Raw genomic sequence first — 24,629 nt, 5'->3', positions numbered from 1 at the left:
CAGGGACTGAACCCAGGTCTCCCGCATTGCGGGCAGATTCTTCACCGTTTAGAATACATCCCCGCATCTGAACCCCACAACTACTGCGTGCTGCTGTTTTCAACATTTTACCATGTGGGGAAAACTCTGGAGTAACTGAGGTCTGAGCGAGATAAAATGGTGATATATAAATCAGGTCGTCCCAAGAAACGAGAGAATTCAATCTCCCTCAAGACAGCAACTAAACCACATATGGTCTTCCCGTACACTAGAGGGCGAAGCGGCAAGCTTTGCAGCAGCAACAAATTAGAAACGAGAGCCTCGGGGGGACTACACTTCCCAGAAGCGCTCTGCGCAACTCCCGGCATGCTCAGCGGTCAAGGCCTGCACGTCCCAGGTTGCCGCGGGGTTGGACGTTACTCTGTCGTTCCGTAGCCCAAAGGTGATGGCCGCTGGCTCTCTGGCGGGAGTCGGCCGTTTAGCTGTACACCTCATTGCCAGGGAACGGGCGTCGGGAGGTTCTCAAACAAGATTCCACTTCTTAGGGCGGTAACGGCGTGCACGGGTTGGGGTGGGGCGGTGAGAGAAGCGGAGCCGCTGTAAACCATGCTGGTGAGCTACGGGTCCGTCTGTGGAGAGGCCCAACTTCGCGAGACTGTGCGCGGTGCGAGCCTGTTCTGGGAAGCGCGGTGGAGGTGCTACGGGCCGAAAACTACATTTCCCGGCATCCTTTTGGCTCCAGAACTACGTTGCCCGAAAGGCTGAGCGGGATTCGCTCCGTCTTCTCACCCGGCTGCCTCAGGCTGGAAAACCCGTGTAATGTGGGGCCGCTGGGTTCGGCCGGTCCTGCGTTCTGAGGTTTTGAGCCCCTGTGGGCGTTTTTCGCCGGCCCTGCGGAGAGGTGAGGAAAGGCACCGTGCCTGATGCCTGTGTTCGCTGTGGGGAGGTGGTGCCGGCTTGGGCGAGAGGAAGGCGAGGGTGCCGCCGCCTCTCTCCAGCCCGCTCCGGGGCCTGGCAACCCTGCTGCCGAGCCTCGCCCCGAGGGGTTGAGGCGGGAGGCGCGAGGGCCGAGAACGGGAGCGCGAGCCTCCGAAGGCCTGTCTTCCCGCCTGGCTCTTTCGCTCGAGCCCCGCCAGGTGTCCCTCTGAACCCTTCTCTGTCAAGGGAGGCTGGTCGTCCCCGCCCCCTCGCAGGCGCGTAGTTTGTGCCCGGAGAGGGCCGTCACCTTTCGCGGTTTGTTCAAACTTAGACTGTGTTACTCGGGTGCCTACCTCGAGCCCAGGTCATTTGGTAATCTACAGCGCCCGTTTCACTTCAGGTCCGCTTTATTTTCGCTGTAGTTTTCGGTTCGGTTCAGTTCAGTCGCTCAGTCGTGTCCGACTCTCTGCGACCCCATGAATCGCGGCACGCCAGGCCTCCCCGTCCATCCCCAACTCCCGGAGTTCACTCAGACTCACGTCCATCGAGTCGGTGATGCCATCCAGCCATCTCATCCTCTGTCGTCCCCTTCTCCTCCTGCCCCCAATCCCTCCCAGCATCAGAGTCTTTTCCAATGAGTCAACTCTTTGCATGAGGTGGCCAAACTACTGGAGTTTCAGCTTTAGCATCATTCCTTCCAAGGAACAACCCAGGGCTGATCTCCTCTAGAATGGACTGGTTGGATCTCCTTGCAGTCCAAGGGACTCTCAGGAGTCTTTTCCAGCACCACAGTTCAAAAGCATGAATTCTTCGGCGTTCAGCTTTCTTCACAGTCCAACTCTCACATCCATACATGACCACTGGAAAAACCATATTTTTCGGTACTCGGGAGCAAACTCCGAGAGACGGTGAAGGACAGGGAAGCCTGGCATGCTGCAGCCCGTAGGGTCGCAACGAGTCAGACTCGACTGAGCGACTGAACAACAAACGCTTTATTTACGCTGTGGTTTTCAGTACTTGGCAATCGCCTTTCAAGAAAAAGGAACGTGATCACGGGAAGCTACAGTGGTTGACGGGCAGGTGCGCCTGTCACCAGTGTGTGCTGGACAACTGAATTTATTGAGAGTCGTTTCCAGAATCTTTTCCCCACAATTTTTAAACCCTTTGAGGTTGTCTGCAGAGTAGTTACTTCGTACTAACCTCAGCGTTCTCTATTCACCTTAAATCTTAAGTGCAGGGGGAACTGAGATGTCCAGCACCACAACTTTGAGCTGTTTTGCTCGTTTCATTTTAGTCACACAGCAAGACTGCAGTTATTGACCGCCTCCCCGCCCCCCCCCCCCCATCTCTAAGACTGCTGTTCAGTGCCCAGGGTCCTTGGCACGGTATTTGTACTTACTTAGGATGAGCTGGTTGGATGGCATCACTGACACAATGGGCATAAGTCTGAGCAAGCTGCAGAGATGGTGAAGGACAGGGAAGTCTGGCCTGCTGCAGTCCACTGGACTGCAAAAAGTCGGACAGGACTGAGCGACTGAACAAAGGTATTTAGTTTGTGTGTGTATTTAGTCGCTCAGTCATGTCCAACTCTTTTGAGACCCCATGGAGTTTAGCATACATACACATTATGATGGACAAAACGGATGTTTTTTGAACCCTGGGAAATCACCCCAGTCTCAATTTTTTATAAACTTTCAGAGCTAATATAATTTGGGTCCCTCATTACTAAACAAATATTTATTGAATGTTTACTGTGTTCAAGTAGTTTAAGCTTGCCTCAAGTCAGTATTCAAGGAATTCAAAAACCTTGACCTCTGACTCAGGGAAGGATCTTAGTTTTCATCTAGTTGAATTACCGTTTTAAAGATAAAATAAGGCACAGGAAGATGTTGTGGAAGTTTTGTGACCACTGGTGCTGGTTTCCTAGTTCATTACTATTTCTCTTACTTAGCAGAACATCAAAAACACTGAGCTTCTAAAAAGAGATTTCTTGATTGTCCCTAAGAAGTCAGTCGCATAGATCTTGTGTTGGTTTATTATTTAATATATTAATCCTGATCATCTTGATGGGACTAGAAAAGCATATGTCATCAGACCAGCATGTAAAAATATATATTAATAATCAGCTATGTCACTGAAGTGTTGCAACTCTAAAGTTAGTAACATTTTTTAATTTTTAAATTTAATTCAAGTATAGTTGATTTACAAGGTTGTGTTAGTTTCCAGTGTGGTGTTATATATATACACATCTATACTATATGTTCTTTTTCAGATTCTTTCCCATTATACTTTATTTCTGTTTTGAAAATTCTTATTGAAACCTAGTTGATTTGATTTTATACATAGCAATTTGTATCTGCTGATGCCAAACCCTTAATTCATCCCTTCTCACACTCATTCCCCGTAAGTTTCTATTCCATGTCTGTGAGCCTGTTTCTGTTTTGTAAGTAAGTTTGTCTGTATCATTTATTAGATGCTGCATGTGGGTGATAGCATATGATAGTTGTCTTTCTCTGGCTTACTTCATTTAGTATGATAGTCTCTAGGTCCATCCACGTTGCTGCAGATGGCATTATTTCACACTTTTTATGGCTGAGTAATATTCCGTTTTGTATATAATGTCTTTTTGTTTAAAAATTCTTTTTACATTTTTATTAGAATATAGTTGATTTACAGTGCTGTGTCAGTTTCTGCTGTATAGCATAGTGGATTAGTTACACATGTGCGTGTGTGCTGTCTCTTCAGTTGTGTCTGACTCTTTGTGATCCCGTGAACTGTAGCCCCACCAGGCTCCTGTGTCCATTGGATTCTCTAGGCAAGAATACTGGAGTGAGCTGCCATGCACTCTTCCAGGGGATCTTCCTAAGCCAGGGGTCAAACCTGAGTCTCTCGAGTTTCCTGCATTGGCAGGTGGGTTCTTTACCATTAGCACCACCTGGGAAGCCCCTATAGCTATACATATATCCAGTCTTTCTTAGATTCTGTAGGTCATTATGGAGTATTGAGTTCCTGTGCTATACAGTAGGTTCTTAATAGTATCTGTTTTATATATAGTAGTATGTATATGTCAGTCCCAATCTCCTGATTTATCCTTCCCCTCTCCCTCTCCCCCCTGGTAACCACAAGTTTGTTTTCTGCACCTATTTCTGTTTTATAAATAAGTTCATTTGCTCCATTTTCTCAAATTCCACATATAAGCGATATCATACAGTATTTGTCTGTGTGTGTCTTCACTTGGTATGACATTTTCTAGGTAATGCATGTTGTTGCAAATGGCATTTTGTCCCTTTTTTCTGACTGAGTAGTATTCTGTTCGTGTGTGTGTCTGCGCCTCATCTAGTTTATCCACTCCTCTGCTGATGGACATTTATGTTGCTTCCACATCCCGGCTATTGTAAACAGTGCTGCAGAGAATACTGGGGTGCACGTATCTTTTCGAATTCTGATTTTCTCTGGGTATATGCCCAGGAGTGGGATTGCTGGGTCATATGGTAACTCTGTTTTTAGCTTTTTAAGGAACCTGCATACTGTTCTCCACAGTGGCTATACCAGTTTACACTTCTACCAACTTATAGGAGGGTTCCCTATTCTCCACACCCTCTCCTCTCCCTTTATTATTGTAGTCTTTTAATGATGGCCATCCTGACTGGTGTGAGGTGATACCCTGTAGTTTCTATGTGCACTTCTCTAATAATTAGCAGTGTTGAATGTCCTTTCCTGTGCCTTTTGGTCATCTGTATGTCTTTGGGAAAATGTCTTTATGTCGTCCACACATTTTTTTATTATTATTATTTTTTTTTTTGCCATTGAGTTGTTTGAGATGTTTGTATTTTGGAAATTAATCCCTTGTTGGTTGCATCATTTGCAGATTTCTTCTTCCAGTCCATAGGTTGTCTTTTCAGTTTGTTTATGGTTTTCTTTGTTTATGGTTGTCTTTTCAGTTTGTTTAGGGTTTGTTTATGGTTCCCTATGGTTTCCTTTTCCAAAAGCTTATAATTTTGATTAGGTTCCACTTGTTTATTTTTGCTTTTATTTCTGTTGCCTTGGAAGACTGACCTAAGAAAACACTGATAAAATTTATGTCAGAAAATGTTTTGTCTGTGTTCTTTTCCGGGAGTTTAATGGTATCTTGTCTTACATTTAAGTCTTTAAGCCATTTTGAATATTTTCTTGTGTAGGGAGTGTTCTAATTTCATTGATTTACCAGGTTTCCCAACACCACTTGCTGAAAAGACTCTTTTTCCCGTTGTGTATTCTTGCATCAGTTGTCAAAGACAATTCATCATATGGCTGTGGGTTTATTTCCGGGCTCTGTGTCCTGCTCCATTGATCCATATGTCTGTTTCTGTGCCGGTGCCGCACCGTTGGAATTTCTGTAGCTTCATAGTATTGTTTGACATCTCAGAGGGTTATGCCTCCAGCTTTGTTTTCTTCAGGATTAATTTGGCAATTCTGAGGGGGGTGTGTGTGTGTGTAGTTCTATATAAATTTTAAAATTATTTATTCTAGTTCTGTGAAAAATGTCATGGGTAATTTGGTAGGGATCGTATCTGTATATTGCTTTGGATAGTATGGTCATTTTAACAATATTCTTTTAATCCAAGAGTATGGGGTTTCTTTCCATTTCTTTGAATCACCTTCCGTTTTATTAGTGTTTTATAATTCTCAGCATATAACTCTTTCACCTCCTTGGTCAAGTTTATTCCTAAGTTTTGTTTTGGTTTTGTTTTTTTGATGCGGCTTTTAAAAGGACTGTTTTCTGACTTTCCTTTTCTGATATTTCATTGTTAGCGTAAAGAAATGCACATTGATTGGTGTGTGTTGGACCATCTTTGTGTTCCTGAGTGAAACCAATTTGATCATGATATATGATCCTTTTATGTGTTGTTGGATCCAGTTTGCTAATATTTTGTTGAGAATTTCTGCATCTATATTCATCAGAGATACTGGCCTGTAATTTTCTTTTTTGGTAATGTCTTTGTCTGGTTTTGGTATCAGGGTGATAGTGACATCATAGGATGACCTTTGGAGTGTTCCCTCTTCTTCAGTCTTTTGGAAGAGTTTGAGAAGGATCAGTATAAGTTCTTCTTTGTATGTTTGGTAGAATTCTCCAGTGTAACCATCCCATCCTGAACTTTTGTTTGCAGGGAGTGTTTTTAATTATACATTCTAATTCACATTCAAGCAGTTGTTTTGTTCATATTATCTCTTGATTCAGTTTTGAGGGGCTCCGTGTTTCTAGAAACTTGTTCACTTCTAGGTTGTCCAATTTATTGGCATATAATTATTCAAAGTATTCTTTTACAGTTTTTTGTATTTCTGCAGTTTCAGTTGTTATTTCTCCTCTTTCATTTCTTTTTCTGTTTATCTGGATCCTCTCCCTTTTCTTCTTGGTGAGTCTGGCCAGATATGTTGATATTTATCCTTTCAAAAAACCAACTTTTGGGGGGTTTTGTCTGTGTTAGGTTATTCTTATCTTGTTTTGACCACACCACATGACTTGTGCGAGTTCTAACCAGTGGACCACCAGAGAATTCCTCATTTTCTTTGATCTTTATTATTTACTTCCTCCTACTGACTTTAGGTTTTGTTTGCTCTTCTTTTTCTAATTCTTTTAGGTGGTGGCTTAAGCTTTTTTGAAATTTCTCTTGTTTTCTTGTCTTTTTGTTTTTTTGAGGAAGGCCTGTTTTTCTGTGAACTTCTCTCTTAGAGCCGCTTTTGCTGTATCCATAGATTTTGCTTGGTTGTGTTTTCATTATCGTTTGTCTCAAGTATTTTTATATTTCCCTTTTGATTTCATTGTTGACCTATTTTTTTAGTAGCATATTGTTTATTCTCCATGTAACCTTTTCCTTTTCTCCGCCCCCTGCCACCCCACCCCGACCCTGGGGTTGATTGGTAATTTCTTACCATAATTGATCAAAAAAGATGTTTGAAATAATTTCTATCCTCTTATATTTATTGAGGCTTGCTTTGTATCCTAATATGTCCTAGAGAATATTCATGTGTGCTTGAAAATCATGTGTGTGGGGGGATGTAATATCCTAAAGATATCAATTGCTTCCAACTGTTTTGTTGTGTTCTTGAGGATCTCTGTTGCCTTGCTGATTTTCTGTCTGGAAGGTCTGCCCACTGATGTCAGTGCAGTGTTAAAGTCTTCTATTACTATACTCCTGCCAGTTTCTCGACTGTGACAGTATTTGTTTTATGTATTAGGTGCTCCTATATTGGGTGTGTATATGTTAGCTAGTGTAATATCCCTTTATTATATTGACCCTTTTATCATCATATAGTGTCCTTTATCTTTCATTACAGCCTTTGTTTTAAAGTCATTTCTGTCTGATAGGAGTTTTGCTGCTCCCGCCTTCTTGTCATTTCCATTTGTATGAAGTGTCTTTTTCCATCCCCACCCTTTCAATCTGTGTGTGTCTTTGCCCTAAAGTGGGTTTCTTGTAGACAGCATAATGTTGGTTCTTGTTTTATTATCCAGTCTGCCAACCTTAAGTCTTTTGATTGGAGCATTTAGTCCATTGACATTCAAGGTAATTATTGATAGATATGTATTTATTGCCATTTTAAACCTTGTTTTCTAGTTGATTTTGTATTTGTTTCTTTCTTGCTTTTTGTGTTTCCTTTTGTGGCTTGATGGTTTTCTTTTGTATTATGCTTGACTACCTTTCTTCTTGGTGTTTGCGTATCTGTTGTATGCTTTTGGTTTGTGGTTACCTGGTTTCCAAGTTTGTTAATCCATTACTGTACCTTCTTGCTTTAGATGGGTAGTCATATAAGCTCAAACATGGTCTAAAAGATCAACATTTTCATACTCCCTTTGCCCACATTTTGTGATTTTGATGTCCTATTTTTATGTCCTCATGTTTATCCTTTTCTGTTCATGGTAGTTATAGTTACTTTTGAAAGGTTGTTGCTGTGAAAGACTCCGGGATTCTTGGCCTATGGAGGAGAAGAATTAACCCTGGGGCCAGTGACGAGGCTTGATAGCTCAGAGCTTTTGTGTAATAAAGTTTTATTAAAGTATAAAAGAGATAGACAAAGCTTCTGACATAGACATCAGAAGAGGGCAGAAAGAGTGCCCTCCTGCTAGTCTTTAGCTGGATGTTCTAAGCTACCAGCAGACTGCTAATTAGAGAAAGGAAATGTCTCAACGCTCAGAGACTGGCCCCAGGCCCCTCACCCACAGCATGCATTCTGAGATAACGTTGGCACAAGGTGAGTTGTCCCAGGCCATAAAATGATTGGCATGAATCTTGAAGAAAGGCAGGTTTCCAAGCAAATACAGTCCCACTAACATAGCTCCAGAGAACACTTGCATGAGTAAAACATACTGGTTTGTCAAGTCGGTTCTGAGTCTTAGTTGAATAGCTTAAGATAAACATTTTTGTAAGAAAAATGCATTGGTTAGCTCAAGGTTTGAGAAAAGTTAAGTTCAGGTGTAACTAAGTGTTGTTATGGCAATACGGAATTAATTAAAAGAAACCTTTTTAAATTTGTGTAAAGAAAGGGAAAAAAATCTAACACTTTTTGTTTCCTCCTGCCGCTTGAAAGAGAGAGAAAAAATGTCTGACACTTGCAGCCTATTTCCTCTGTTTGAAGACCCCTGGCCTTCCTGCCTGTTACCCTCTCACTTTCTTAGATTTTTTTTCTTAATCTGTGTACTGGTTTATTTAAGTGATTAACTTTCCTAGTGTTGAGCTTCTCTTTTCTCTAGATTCCTGCTTCTCTATTTAGGAACTTTTTTTCTTTTTAGGCTAGGTCTAGTATTGCTATATTCCTTTAGTTTTTGCTTGTCTGAGGAATTCTTTCTCTCTCTTTCTATTCTAAATGGTAATGCTGCTAGGTAGAGTATCCTAGGTTGCACGGTTTTCCCTTATTTTGAATATATCTTGCCACCAGAGAAATAAGCCAGTAGCCTTAAGGGGGGTTCCCTTATACTTAATTCTTTTTCTTATGCTGCCCTTAAAATCCTTTTTTTAACTTTTGCCATTTTAATTATAAAGTATCTTGGTGTAGGTCTGTTTATCTTGGTTGGGATCCTCTGTGCTTCCTGTATTTGGATACCTGTTTTGTTCTTTAGGTTTGGGAGGTTTTCGACCATAATTTTTTCATTTTTTCAACTACATTTTCAATCCCCTTTTCTCTTTCTTCTCCTTCTGGGATCCTTATAATGCATAGATTGGCATACTTTATATTATCCCATAGGTCTTTAAGTTGCTTTCATCTTTCTTCATTTGACCTTTGTCTGCTGTTTTGATTGGGTGATTTCCAGTATTCCATCTTCCAGATCACTTCTTTGTTCTTCTGCATTATTTAGTTTATTCCTGTAGTTTGGTTTTCATCTCGGCAAATGAGTTTTCTAATGTAATTGGCTCCCGAGCTTACAAAGACACCAGCATCATCAATCTGCCAGTCACGCATCTGTGGGGACGTGCTCAGATTTCAGCCCTACCTCTGGGTGTAGGCAGCCTGCTGGCACTTGTGTGTTCCCCACGCTAGTCGAGTCAGAGCCACACCTGCTGTGGGCATGCTGAAACTGAGGCTGCCCCTCCCCTCACGCTTGGATTTACCGTGGGGCTTCTGTGGCAGACCAGGCTTCATCCTGTGCACACTGGCAGTTGCGACCCAGACCACATTGCAGCCCCGTTGGGCTGACAGGGCAGTCCTCTCCAGAATCTGTCCGCCCCCAGGCGCACCGGCACATGTGTGTCTCAGGCTGGGGCGCAGTGAGGTGGCCAGGACCAGCTCCATCTGCCTTCCGCAGGCCTCTGCAGCACCCTCTCTGTCCCAGCTGATGGCCTAGCCAGTGATGGGGGTTCCCAGAGGGAAGGAATTTTTTTTCTTGCACCAGTTCCATCCCAATTCCTTTTTCTCTTTCTCTCTCTTCCCCTTTAATCCTACCACATTACATGATGATCTTTCTTGAAACTTTGAGTGTGTGAGATATGCTAGTGTTCAGTGGGTGTTTTGTGAGAATTGTGTGTTCTGTGAGCTCGACCCTCTTCTATTTTGCTATCTTGATGTCTCCCCTAAGATAAATACTCTTCAGTTGGGCCGTCTAAGAAATGATTCTGTTTCTTTGCATCTGATTTACACGTAACTCACACGTCCGCACAAAACATTACAAGCCAGCTGCCTCTGCAGGTTTACTACTTAGGAAAGAAAGCAGACCACCGTCAGAGTGAGGGATGAAGAGCAGCAGCTGTGTATGGACTCCACAGTTTGCTTCGGTTTTACGTTATTTATTCCACTTTGATTCTTTGAAGAGCTAGAAAACACACGCAATACAAATGTTGAAGAGCATGTTCATTTTGTTACTGTTTTCATAGAACTTTGACCAATAGTGGCTGCTTTGACTTAGAAATCTGACTGCATTAGTCCTGCCTGTTAAGATTTTAAAGCATTATAGGCTTGGACTATACCTCAAAACTACTACACAAGTAGCTCTAAAACTTATTTAGGCATATTTATCTTTCAAAATCTTCATGGCTGAATCTGATACACAAATAAGGTTGAGAACCTCTGGCCTATAGGATAAACTTTAAATGCCGTTGCACTGTAAGCCATGATCCTCACAGTCTGGGTCAGTCTAGTTTTCTCGTCCATTCGCCCCGTTCCCTGTACCTACTCTCCTACCTTTGTAGCAGTATTATAGAACCTACCACTCTCCAGATGTTTTTTTTAATCTTCCTGGATGTTTCATATATTTATATACACACACACACACATATATATACACACATACACATACATTTATATGTATGTAAGGAGAAAAGTCACACCAATTCTAAGTAATTTCAATGCCTTCCCGAGTGAAGTTCAAGAATATTTATAATACAGCTATATCCACCACCAAACAAGGTAACAGTCTAAAGCATTCAATCAGAAATCACCAAGCATGAAAAAATCATAATGAAGAGAAAACACCCCATAATGAAGACGAAAAATCAGCCATTTGAAACCAAGCTAGAACTGACGCAAGAATCAGCAGATATGAACACGTTTTAAAATTCAGAAGATAAGGAAGAGGTAAGACGATCAAATGCAGAAGTGGTGAATCATGGACAGGCCACGCATGGACTAGAATCCTGGATTCTGACTTAAAGCTTGCCACCAGATGCAGCTTAATTGTCAGCTGCCATTCCCTGATACGGTTTTCATGAGTCTGCAGGCAGCTGACTTATTATGGTCTCTGTGCACTCAAGCCGCTGTGAATGGTAACCGGTATTTGCAGCCGCTCCACAGCACTGGCATCACCGCCTCACTTCTCCACCAGATCATCAGGTGTTAGTTTCTCACAGGGAACCTAGATCCCTCATGTGCACAGTTCACAGTAGGGTTTGCACTCCTACGAGGATGGAGTCTAACGCCACCCCGATAAGAGAGCAGAGCTCAGGTGGTAACGCGAGCAGGGGGAGAGGCTGTAAATACAGATGACGCTTCACTCGCTCACCTGCCTCTCCTGCCGCACGGCCTGGCACCCGGACCGTGGCCTAGGGGTTGGGGACCCCTGTTCCAGACGGCGCTCAAAGCCAGGAAGATTGCTGACCACTGTGCTAATGTGTGTCTCTGTGTGTGTGTGTGCACACGTGCAAACTGACCCACCTTTACATCTGCGTCCTTTTATATCTGGTCACCAGAACTCATGTGAGTGCTTGAATGAATTAGTCTAAAGGACTGGACATGACTCTTTCATTATTTGAACTTAGAGTTTAGATTAAAAAAGAAAAAATCTGTTTCCTGCCTTCCGGTCTACAAAGTCAATGAAGACATCTGTTGTGTCTGGTTTTGCTCATCATCCCCTGTCCCCAACACATGCCTAGCACTCAGATATTTTTTGACTGGCAAGATACATGGGAAGGAATCACATTTGCCACACACTGTACTAGCAGAATAAGTGATACTTGAGGTTGCAGCTTTGTCTTTTAAGTGCCTAGATGTCTTAAGTGACTTAGGATAAAAAGGACAGCATGAGGAAACAGGGCTTTTCCAGTCTGAACCCCAATTCTGCCAGAGACTCTGTGACCTTAGGCAAAACCTTAGGCTTTACTTTTCCTAGGCTTGATCTTCTTATCTAAAAAGAAGGATAATACCACCTTGCCTTGGTAGTATATAAAGTATCTAGCATAGTACCTTGTGTTTAACTGGTGTTTATGCTAATTAGCAGTTATTTTACTTAATACATAATAATAGCAATAAAGTTTTGTATGGTCAGAGTTCACTTTTTAATAAAATCATCAGCAGTAGGTAAAACAGGACCATTTTGTGTCTAGGTTAAAAATCGAGAGTTTATTGAAATAGGACATTTATTTCAAAGCTAAGAAAAACTTATTAGGTCTTTTATGTTGATACCATGAAATACGCCAGGATTTTAAATCCAGTTCACTGACTGATTCATCAGTAAAATGTCATGACCCAACTATTTGCCAAGCACTGTTTTAGGTACTGTGCTCAGCTGCTAAGTCGTGTCTGACTCTTTGCAGCCCCATGGACTTCGCCCAGCAGGCTCAGGCTTTGTGCATGGGATTTTCTAGGCAAGAATACTGGAGTGTGTTGCCATTTCCTTCTCCAGTTTTAGGTACTAGAGATACAGTAATGAAAAACAGTCGCCTCATGGAGCTGACATTCTGTTTCAGAGTGACAGACGGTAAATAAGATAATTTCCAATTAGAACTAAGAACTGTGTAGGAAATAAAATGTGGATATTTAAGAGTGGGAGGATAGAAAACTACTTTAGATGGGGACATATGTAAAACAATTATCACAGCTCTATGACAGACTTCTGCACTGAGGAGAGTTGGGCACTTTTGTGGCAGTAATATCCGAAGTCCTTAATGTATATTATACTATGATGTTAAACTGACTCTTAAAATTTCAGAATACTAAAAGAAAACATTTATTGATTGTTTTCTAGGTACAGAATAATGTTGGAGACTTTTCAGATAAAAGAACAGTGGACTCAGGAGTTATCTTGCTTTAAATTACAGGATTCCTGAGCAGAAGAGCTGGAACTATATTATAGGTTTACGGGGGGAAATGCTATAGAAGCTAGAGTGTGATGCTTCTGTCACTACAGGGAAATAATTCTCTTTTCAGACTTCTTCACCACCACAACCAAGGAAGGATATGATATGAGGCGAGTGGACATAACTCCTTTAGAACAAAGGAAATTAACTTTTGATACACATGCATTGGTTCTGGACTTGGAAGCTCATGGTGAGAAACGTGGATCCCTCTTGAAAAAAGAATGTTAACAACACTCATTTAGATTACCTAGTCAAGACAATATCACTGTTATCAACCATTACAAGTCATTATTTAAATATAAAACCTGTCCATAAGTATACTATTTTAGTCATGAAAATGGTATAACTTAAAGAATATTTACTGAAAAGAGAAATGCTCAAGATATGTTCAGATTAAACAGCATTATATAAGATTCTGTGTACAGAATAATTCCAATTATTTACAAAAAACAACCACTGTTTCTAGGCTGACATTAAGTTTATGTGGAAGTACAAGCACAACAGAAAAAAAACCAAATTTTTATTTTCTATTAAAAATTTAAAAAATCAAACAGTCACAAAAAATTACCACATAAAGTATGTGATACTATAGGAATAGAAGAGTTGACTTAAAGGAATAAAGTGACATTCAGAAACGAGTGTGTAAGCATATATGAATATATATATCATTGCAAGGTGTGTATATATATATCTTAGAAAGCAATAAAAAAGGCATTACAAATTAGGGAAAGGAAGGACTTCAATAAATGAGTTATGATAAATGACTGGCTATTGGAATGAATTTCTTTACAGAAAATAAATTCTAGATCGATTAAAAGCTAAATGTAAAAGAAAAAGCTAAAAAATATTATAGAAATATTTTTAGACTTTTATAGAGTAAGGAAGCAAGACATAAGACTGAAAGGCAATGAAAATAAAGACATGTGACCACAGAAATATTTAAATCTGTGTATCAAAGGTATCTATAAGGTTAAAAATGTTAGCAACACATGTGACAATGAGCCTTTTGCTTTAATATACAAAGAATTCATATGAATCAATAAGAAAAGTTAAGCAGTTTTATAGAAAAATGGACAGAGGCCATAAATAGCTCACAGAAAAATAAATGTATGAAAAGATGTGCTGTGGTGCTTAGTTGCTCAGCTGTGTTTGACTCTGCAGCCCTATGGACTGTGGCCCCCAGGCTCCTCTGTCCATGGGATTCTCCAGGCAAGAATACTGGAGTGGGTTGCCATGCCTTCCTCCAGGGGATCTTCCCCACCCAGGGATCGAACCCAGGTCTCCTTTGTTGCAGGCAAATTCTTTACTGTCTGAGTCTCCCAGGAAACCGAGAAGAATACTGGAGTGGGTAGCCTATCCCTTCTCCAGGGGATCTTCTCAACCCGGGGATCAAACCCAGGTCTCTTATATTACAGGTAGATTCTTTACCAGCTGAACTACCAGGGAAGCCCATGTGTAAAGATATTTAAATGCAATTTTTAAGTATGAAAATAACAATGCAATACCATTTTTATACCAATTATATACTAAAAAAAGAAAAAAAGACCAGTAATACCAATGTTGATGTAGATACGGGGAAATGGATCAGTGGAATTAAAATTGGAGAGTGCTTTTAGAGAGTAACTTGGTATAATCTGTTGGTTTTTAATTATAACCTTTTTGTCTTTTCAAAAGGCTTCAGTTGACCCTTGAACACCACAGAGGTTAGGGACGCCAACCACCTGAGCAGTTGAAAATCTGCCTGTAACTTTATAGTGGCACAATTCCTCATCCATGGGTTCAACCAACCATAGATTGTGTGGTATGTTAGTATTTACTGTTGAGAAAAATCTGCATCTAAGTGGACCTGAGTGAGTGAAGTCGCTCAGTCGTGTCCAACTCTTTGCAACCCCATGGACTGTAGCCCACCAGGCTCCTCCATCCATGGGATTCTCCAGGCAAGAATACTGAAGTGGGGTGCCATTTCCTTCTCTGGGAATCTTCCCAACCCAGAGATGGAACCCAGGTCTCCCGCACTGCAGGCAGACGCTTTAACTCTGAGCCACCAGGAAAGCCTTAAGTGGACCTAGTCAGTTCAAATCGATGTTGTTCAAGAGTCAACTTTATGCAAATTTAAATGATGGAAGTCTATTTTGAGATGGATGTGCACTTATTAAAAAAAATACCTATTTGCTGTTTATAGGATTTGACAAAGCACAAGCAGAAACCATTGTATCAGCATTAACCACTTTATCAAATGTCAGCCTCGATACTATCTATAAGGAGATGGTCACTCAAGCTCAGCAGGTAATATTTCCATTTTTATCACTTCTGATAGTCTCATTAAGATAATCTTTCATAACCCACCTTCTGTACACACCTGCATCTTCCTTATTGTTCTCTCTAAAGGGACCAGAATCCTTTAGTAAAGTCAGTATCCAGAGAAATTGAGGAGTTAGAATGGTCATCACAAAATTATGGTAACACACAGAATGAAATGTCAGATCTTTCATTGTGTAAGGTAATTATTTTATTTGAGTCATGAGATGGTGGTAGACGGTTAGTGAAACAAGTTTTTCCCCATCGAAGCCCACCACAGCAGAGGAGCTGACCACGTGACTGCAGTTGTGTGTTCTGGCTAATTTTCACAAACTTGGAGAGCTGGAAGGGACTTACATGACAGGGAAGTGTGAGTCACTCAGTCGTGTCCGACTCTTTGGGACCCCATGGACTGTACCCTCCAGGCTCCTCTGTCCATGGAATTCTCCAGGCAAGAATACTGGAGTGGGTAGCCATACCACTTCTCCAGGGGATCTTCCTGACCCAAAGATCGGACCCAGGTCTCCTGCATTGCAGGAGAAGCCCTGCATGGCTGGGAAGGACTTCATATATCACCTGGCTAAGATGCTTTCCCACTGTGTTGTTTTCCTGTATTTCTTTGCATTGATCCCTTAGGAAGTGATCTTTTTTATCTCTCCTTACTATTCTTTATTATATTAATACAGAATATTTACTCTGTAATGTTTATTAAAGATTAAAACAAAAATAATATAGTTAATGCCTTAGAAGTCCTTCATAATCATATTTTGGGGGAACAAGACTGACAGCCTCTTGAAGCCTCTTCCGTATGACTTCTGAGGTAATTCTCCTTAATATTTCTTTTTTTTTTTTAAGTATTTATTTATTAGCTGTGTCCAGTCTTAGTTGCAGTGTACAGGCTCAGTAGTTGTGGCACACAGGGTTAGCTGCCCTAAGGCATGGGACATCTTAGTTCCCTGACCAGGGATCGAACCCACGTCCCCCCACACTGCAGGGCAGATTCTCAACCACTGGACCACCAGGGAAGTGCCCCTCATTCATATTTCAAGCAGAACTGCATAAGAGATGACAGTTAAGGATGGTACTAGTCAGGGATGTCAACTGTACATAAAGAAAAATACTTCTATATAGGAATACTATTTAAAGCAAAACTTCTGCACATCCGAACATTCATTGGAGCCACACTGCCCTGCTTAGATAGATATTTGAGATATCTTCCCACATAGATATTTTTTAAATAAACAAGATTATTTGTTGAAGAACTCTTAGAGGTTAAGTAAGCAATTTATTGGGATTCTTTCATTGAAAAGACCTAGACATTAGTTTCTCTTCACTGGGGAATCCTTCTCCTCCTTGAATCTCCTGCTTTTCATTTTGCTGTCTCAGATATATAGGTTTCATATGCTTCAATTTTTTTTACTTAGCCAAGCAACAGTATACCTTGTAGAAAGATAATTTTGTGTGTGTGTTTGTGTATGGCAGAGTTTTATTAAAGTATAAAAAGAGAAAGCTTCTGGCACAGACATCAGAAGCAGGACAGAGAGCACCCCACTTTTAAGTTTCATGAAGTTCCATGTAAGGGGATGGTATTATATAGATCACTAGATAGATGACTTTAATTTTGCATTTCAGGAAATAACAGTACAACAGCTCATGGCTCATTTGGACTCCATCAGGAAAGATATGGTCATCCTAGAGAAAAGTGAATTTGCAAATCTGCGAGCAGAGAACCAGGTGATACAAGTCTCAATTTATTAATAATAAAATACTGATTTCACAAGTATTCTACTTGGTGAATATGACTCCAAAACAGTTTCATGTGGTTATTAAATAAGTTTCAGGTAAAAGTCTACTACGTGTTTAACCATACCTAATCTTCCTATGTATAAGTCAGTGTTTTGCATACTTAAAGAATTGTTTTTTTAAAAAAAGAGAGAGTTGTATTTTATATGGGTCACATAAAGGAGGAAATCTTTGAGGTACATATTTTACAAAATTTCTAGTGTGGTTTAGAATAATGATTTCAGAGCTGAGAGTAATGTGGCTTGGGGTGAGAGAGGGTTCTATAATTATTTTTGTCACTTAAAAGAAAAATGTTTCTGTAATTCGGTCAGAACTTTGTTGTCCACTAGCCTAAAATACTAGAATATCAGCCTACTTCTTTTTAAAGCAGACTACAGTAGGTCCCTCTTTATCTGCATTTTTGCTTTCCACAGTTGTAGTTATGTGTAGTCAACACAATCTGAAAACATTAAATAGAAAATTCCAGAAATAAACAATTCATGTTTTAAATTGCACACTCTTCCGAGTAGGAGAATATCTTTCACCATCCTGCTTGATCCCCACAGGACATGAATTATCTCTTTGTCCAGAGTATTCACACTGTGTATGCTACCCACCAGTTAATATAAGAAAAAAACATAGTATGCACATAGCTTTCAGTACTAGTCAAGGTTTCAGGCTTCCACTGGGGGTCTTGGGACATATTCCTGCATTGATTGGTGGGACTTCTATATTAAAACATAAAAACATTTTCTAATGTCAAAGAGTCGGACACAACTGAGTGACTGAACTGAATGTCATGTTCATATTATTTTCTAGTAAGATGAACTATTAGTTTTTTTTCTTTATTTATAATCAAATTTTATATTAGAAATCCATAGATTGTCCAATTTTTGCTTTTGCAGGGTTTGATTGTTTTTGATAAATCATATGGACTTTTGGTTTAACACCAATTGTGTGTGATCTTTCTTTATACCTAGAAAATGAAAATTGAATTAGAACAAGTTAAACAACAACTGATAGTAAGTGAAACTTTTTTCCCCACTTCAGAGTATGTAAATTTCAGATATTCATGACAAGATCACTTTTAAAATATTTTTATTTTCTTTTAAAGAATGAAACTAGTCGAATCAGAGCAGATAACAAACTGGATATCAACCTAGAAAGGAGCAGAGTAACAGATATGGTAATGTGCTTTTAAATGTACTTTTTTGGTCACTTATTCCTTTTAAATTCCTTTTAGTTTTTTTTTTTTCTCCAACCTCCTGATAAGTCATATCCTTTAGTTTACAGATCAAGAAAAGAAACTTATGGAAGCAACCACAGAATTTACCAGAAATGTAAGCTGCTGGGTAACAGTTCCTCTGTTTTCCTACAGCTGTCATGCTGCCCTCACGCGAGTCACTCTGTAGCTGCCCTCACGCATGTCACTGTGTAGCTACCCTCACGTGTATCACTATGTAGCTCCCATCACGTGTGTCACTCTGTAAGTCAGGACTTGAACAAGCTGGCCCTATACAGCCCGTCATTTCCTCATCGCTGCTACTAGAGGTAACCAGTATTTCGGGGGAAGCTGCCGCTAGGTGGGTGGTAGTACTGGAGCTGTGACTTGTGACTTGGAATCAATCTTTCCAGGGAGCACTTTTTTTTCAACTATTTTTACATGGAAGAGAACTCTTTTTCAAAAAGACAAGGAGTCATAGTATTTAAGTTAAGTACTAGATTCAAGTAGTTCTCTTACATTATTTTTTAAGTAAATATTTATTGAGTGCTTATTATATGTTAGATCCTACTTTACTTACTTTCTATTTATTTAGTTACTGTATCAACCTCTGGGTGAGGCAGGCACTCTTACTCCCATTTTACCAGTTCGGAAAGTGAGGCCTTGAGAGGTAAAGGTCACAGAGCTAGTAAGTGGTAGAGCCAGGACATGAACATGGATTTGAAACTCCATACTCATAAATACTGTTTATCTCTCAGTAATCCTAAACTGTAATACATTACTTAATCTCTATGGCTGAATAAAACCTAGCTTTCTGACTCAGCCTAGTCCTTTCCTTTTTTAAAAGTTATAAGCCACTTGGTCTACATTCTAACATGAGAGACATCATTCTTGATTATAATTCAGTAGAAGTACAGGTACCATTTGCCTTTCCAAGCAGCCTGTTCCCTTCTCTAACTTCTTGGCCAGGTAGAGGAGATGAAATCAAATTCTCTCACAGCTAATTTCTGAGCTCTAAGTATCTCTTTCCTACTCTTTATTAGCCCCTTTGCATGAAACATTCAGTGTTAACAAGCGTATCTGCCGTGGTCTTTAATATTGGTGTCAGTTTACCATAAATCTGGTTTGTTTTTCCTTTTGTAAAAGATACTTAAAGTTTTAACTATTATATCTTAAGGACTTCATACCCATAAAGTGATAGTTCTGTGACTGACATTTTTGCTTCTTAGTTTATCCTTGTATATTTAGGTCTCAAATACAGGCATACCTTAGAGACACTCCAAGTCTAGTTCCAGACATAGCAATAAAGCAAATATTGTAATAAAGTGAGTCATAGCAATTTTTCAGTTTCCCAGATCTTATAAAATTTACATTTATACTATATTTATTAAGTATACATTATCTCTCAATAAACAATATCCATACCTTAATTAAAAAATAAGAATCACTAAAAAGATGTTAACCGGTTATCTTCTGAGCCATTACCGAGTAGTAATCTTTTTGCAATAATAACATCAAAAGTCACTGATCACAAATCACAATAAATATAGTAATAATGAAAATGTTTGAAGTATTGTGAGAATTACCAAAATGTGACAGAGACATGAAGTGAGCAAATACTTATGGAAAAATAGTGCTGATAAACCTACCTGACTCAAAGTTGCCACAAACTTTCAATTTGTTTTTTTAAAAAATGCAGAATTTGCTAAATGCAGTAAAATGAGGTATGCCTGTAACTTCCTGTGAGGTTTTTAGTGGAATGTGCCCAGAATGTGATAATCCTAGTAGTCTCCAAATATCAAAGTAGAAGGAATAGTTTTTGTCAGTTTATAATGTTCATGTAGTTTTTATATCGCTGTGCTTTTTTTAAGCTATGTTTCCCCACTTAAAACTTGTTAACACAAAATTAGCCCCTAAATGAGGGTTTCTAAAGTCAACATTTCTGTCCATGATACATAGAGACAAAATCTAATTATCTCATTCTTAATTACTACAGGATACCAAAACCAGAGGTATTATTTCAGAGACTAGTAACAAAATTGACACTGAAATTGCTTCTTTAAAAACCCTGATGGAATCCAACAAGCTTGAGACAATTCGTTATCTTGCAGGTAAGACTGTGTTGTCAAAGAAAGGAATTACTATCACTTGATTTTCAGACCTATTCGCTCCTACCTCCCAAGGTAGCCCTGTGACACAAAAGGAGGAGCTGTAACAGATTTATTGTTTGGTCCCCTGCAGTGCTTGGAAAATATAAGTTTAATAGGCAGCTCTGCATCTTCTGAGTAGGAAAAAGTGTACAGAAATCAAAGACACACAAACAGCCATACAAAATGATACAAAGATTAAACTAGGTATTCCACAATGAAAAAAAATGAGTATTTTTTAGGTACAGATCACCAAAATAGATATGGGCTATTAAATACCACAGCAAACAAAGGGGTAGAAATTACCTCCATTCTTGAATCCAACTGAGGAAGCAAGGATACTGCCCAGAATTAGGGTGTCACATACTGAGTTCCTCAAGAACCTTGTGACCTGACCAATTTATAGAGCCCCAAGGAGTTAGGAAGAATGCCCTCGAATAGTATTTTTCTTTTTTATAAAAAAGTAATATATTTTCATCCTAAATTGGTTGTATAATTCAAAGGCAATATAGTAAAAATGAAAGCCTTCTCCTCCCCATATGTATTTACTATTAGTAGTATATATCTTTCCTAGGCTTTTCCTTGTGTATGTGAACAGTATAGATTTTAAAAATAATAATTAGATGATATTCTACAGGCTACAACTTTAAAAAAATTTAACCAAATGTCTTGAACATAAGAATTCTTGTTTCCATAAGAATACATAGATATCTTTTTACTAGAAATCATAGTATTGTATAATATGAAAATACCATAATTTACCTAAATAGCTATTTATAGACATTCTGCTCTGAAGTTTTCATTAAAAATAATATTGCACCAAATAGCCATGTACATGTGTGAATAAATATACATACACACATTACCTCCTTGTGCCTTCATGCTAGAATTTCTATATAATTAATTGCTTATGCACATCTAAAAACTGGGATCAAAAAATACACACTTTTAAGATTTTATGTTATTGTTGTCCAAAATAAAATCGCTGCTTTATAGCATCAGTGATTTTTCTGGGCAGGCACTCATTATATTGGAGCATCAGCAGGAGTAAAGATGAAGCCCCCAGCCCCCTACTGATGATGCTCACCTCCACACCCCCTTCTTCTCCTCAAATTGAATGACTTAGTTTCTGCCCTTTTCAAATATTGGGCTTCTGCTGAAGATCTATTTGAAGAAAAGGATTCTAAGGCTAAAATGAGTTTCAAAAACCATAGCAAAAGTCTCTGGAACCAGAGATCTGTTCAGTAGTAATGCTCAGGGGAAATTCCGGATCAGCCCAGTTTGGAGTGATCATTCCCACTTTGAAAACAGATCTCGAAGCACCCCATTAGGAAGAGCTTCTGTTCCACTCAGCTTCTTCTAGTGTATTTACTTACTCAGTGTCGCAGTTAGTCTGAGCATGGTGATGGTCTCCAGAAAGCTTTTCATTCAGTAGTGGACATACACGAGGCAGACTAACAGACTTAGTGGCAGTGGGAAAAGAAATCAGCAAGTCTGTTTAGAAAGTTAGAAGATTTCCTAAGTTATGTTCCTTTCCTTTTTTCACTGAGGATTTACAGCTACTTGTTCTGAAGGCACTGCTCTGCTTTTTAAGCAACAGCAACTACTTTAGAGTCAGGTACACACAGCCTTGAGTCCTGCTTCCACTGCTTGCTCACAGTACAGCTCTGAGCTTGTTGCCTCATCTATACGATGGGAATACTATCACCAACTTCACAGGGTTTTAATTATGGCTAAATAAGGTAATATATGGAATTCTTCAGCACACTACCTGGAACATGGTAAATAGCAGCAGGATCAAATGAGAGAATGTGTAATTGACCAGTGACGACAAGGCAAGAAATTCTTTAAGTGTTACTCTTTCTCCTCAAATGTCCAGCTTCCCACTGTGACTTAGACCTAATCCCATTCCTTAAAATTAGGGAACTCTTGTCATTAACCAAGTTTTAGTAGTGGGATCAAATGGGATAATATATAATTAATTTACACATTAAAAATAGAATAGCTTTACTAAGAATGGCTGTTTCTTATGTCTTTAAAATTGAAGTTTCCTTTTCATCTCAAGAGTCTCTAAAATCATGGCTTTTTAAACAAACTAAAAAACTAGGGAGTCCAAAAGCCTCACCCAGATTCACCACCTTGAAAACAGAAAGGTTTTCTATTTAGAGTGATGTAACACAGACAGCAGGTGGTATATGAACTATTTTAAAAGTCTGGTGTTTTTTCTGCCTTTTCTTCTACCTCACTGAATTGTTCTTGAAGAGTTTTCATTAAAAATTCATTTTTCTTAATAAATTTTTAATAATTATGAAATCACTTTTAATGTACTTTTAAGACAATTGAATTTGTCTTATGGATATATGGATGTCTGTTCTTCTAGCTTAATGACTTAATTTTTAATGTTGGCAAGGAAAGTTTTTCACTTAAAAATTATATCTAAAATTAATTTGTAATTATTTAAAGTAGTATTGTTAATAATGGTAATATTAATAATGACTTGAAACACTGTTTATAGATTCTAATGGACGTACCATCCATACTTTTAAATTACTGTCATCCTTATGTAAAATATAGGAAGCTTCAAAGAAGAATTGGTATTAATCATGCCCTAATGGATATCCTTTATCGTTAGCTTAATTTTCTAGGGGATGAAAAACCTAAGGTAGAAAATTGGCTGGATTTCCTGATTTTTTTTTTTTTGCTTTCAAATTAACTTGAAAATGACATTATTCTGTTTGTCTCTGTAGGGTAACCTCAAATGCATGACCTATAACACGGCTTCTTCTCTTCACAGCCTCAGTGTTTACTTGCCTGGCAATAGCATTGGGATTCTATCGACTCTGGAAGTAACAGTGGAGCTGCTGTAGCTATGCATGCTCCTACTCCTCCTGCTTTGAGTCTTGGAACACTGCCTGGATGGATTTACTCTGAACATTTAAAGTTACAGTAGGAACCAAATACATGATTATTTAAAGTACATATGGACTAAAAGGAAATACTTTAGAATGGAAAGGTATATTTTGTCTTTGTTTTTCATGTATGTCTTTATTATGTTGAAAGAGGCCATTCCAAACTTGATTGATGTGTGATACGGCTTTTGTCTTTATGCTTTTGATAGCTCATAGAAACTGAACTAGTTTTTTCGTATGTTTACTTGAACTGTACATCATACAGGATTTCTTTCATATCTATTGCAGATCTGAAATCTATTCCCAAGCCCACATGCTTGATACTGTATTCATATAAAATATATACAATAATAAAGTTGTTTGGATTTTAAAAGCACCTTATCATATAACTAGAGTTAGGTTTTTTTGGTAATGAACTGAAACAATAAATTTTAAAACAAATGTGCCCTAGTTCAAGTACGTGACACTCAGTATGAAATCCGTAGAGTTGTTAATTTCTAATTCACAAAAACCGGTTTATCCCTGCTTCTTGGGAACCTATCTTAAATTTACTACATAACCAAAGCTTTTTAAAATCCAGCACATGTGGCTTAGACAGTAAAGTGTCTGCCTACAATGCGGGAGACCCAGGTTCAATCCCTGGAGAAGGAAATGGCAACCCACTCCAGTACTCCTGCCTGGAAAAATCCCATGGATGGAGGAGCCCGGTAGGCTACAGTCCATGGGGTCGTAAAGAGTCGGACACAACTGAGTGACTTCACTTCACTTCTTCACATGTCTACTGGCATATAATCCCTACTCAAGAAAATAACGGGGAATTTTATATTTTTGTTTTGCTATTACTGGGTCTATTTTCTTTGATAATGGTGTCTATTAATAAGATATGTATTTCAAGGAAAGTACAAAATACCATTTCATCTCAGACCTTCAGTTTTAACCAGATAAGAAGCCAAGGCCAAGATGTACTAAATATTTCAAGGTTTCATAATGCCTTGGCAAACCTTTAAAGTTTGATGAGCCATTAGTTACTCAAAATGACCTCCATCATTTGTTTGTTTAGTTATAAATAGGGAATCCAAATTATAGAGCAGTCAAAAGACCAGCCCATATATATATGGTCTAGTGAGTGAGAATCAGACACTTTCCAACTAAATTTGTTTCAAAGATCTAACAACTGACTTGTTTGCAAAACAAAACTTTCTGTACACATTATCTTGTATTCTGATTTAAAATATCTCAGAATTCACTTGACTAAGAAAATTCTCAGCACATTATAAATAAATTTGTATATAAATAAGTAAAGATCATAGTGTAATAAATTCTACAGTACATTTAC

General features: G+C 39.0%; 1 protein-coding gene across 3 annotated transcripts; it reads left to right on the top strand.

The window, feature by feature from the left end:
- The first annotated feature begins 416 nt into the window (after positions 1–416).
- Positions 417–23,833, top strand: CCDC90B (coiled-coil domain containing 90B). Of its 3 annotated transcripts, none has more exons than XM_068977053.1 (9): positions 417–880; positions 13,006–13,125; positions 15,118–15,221; positions 16,866–16,967; positions 17,996–18,037; positions 18,130–18,201; positions 18,309–18,355; positions 20,234–20,348; positions 23,179–23,833. In XM_068977053.1, the coding sequence occupies exons 1-8, from the start codon at positions 799–801 to the stop codon at positions 20,298–20,300; spliced, it is 636 nt and encodes a 211-aa protein (XP_068833154.1). In that variant the 5' UTR covers positions 417–798; the 3' UTR covers positions 20,301–20,348; positions 23,179–23,833. The 3 variants fall into 3 exon arrangements, with proteins under 3 accessions (XP_068833154.1, XP_068833153.1, XP_068833155.1); XM_068977052.1 differs by having other exon boundaries at positions 18,302–18,355; positions 23,179–23,827; XM_068977054.1 differs by lacking the exon at positions 13,006–13,125 and having other exon boundaries at positions 18,302–18,355; positions 23,179–23,829.
- The last annotated feature ends 796 nt before the right edge of the window (positions 23,834–24,629 follow it).

The sequence above is a fragment of the Capricornis sumatraensis genome, chromosome 8, assembly GCF_032405125.1.
Source record: "Capricornis sumatraensis isolate serow.1 chromosome 8, serow.2, whole genome shotgun sequence".
NCBI classification, from domain to species: Eukaryota; Metazoa; Chordata; class Mammalia; order Artiodactyla; family Bovidae; genus Capricornis; species Capricornis sumatraensis.
This window is presented reverse-complemented; position numbering and strand designations above follow the sequence as displayed.

Coding starts and splice junctions, on each gene's coding strand:
- CCDC90B (XM_068977052.1), top strand. CDS start 799: ATGTGGGGCCGCTGGGTTCGGCCGGTCCTGCGTTCTGAGGTTTTGAGC. Junction 881..13,005: donor TTCGCCGGCCCTGCGGAGAG/GTGAGGAAAGGC, acceptor TTCTCTTTTCAG/ACTTCTTCACCACCACAACC. Junction 13,126..15,117: donor TCTGGACTTGGAAGCTCATG/GTGAGAAACGTG, acceptor TGCTGTTTATAG/GATTTGACAAAGCACAAGCA.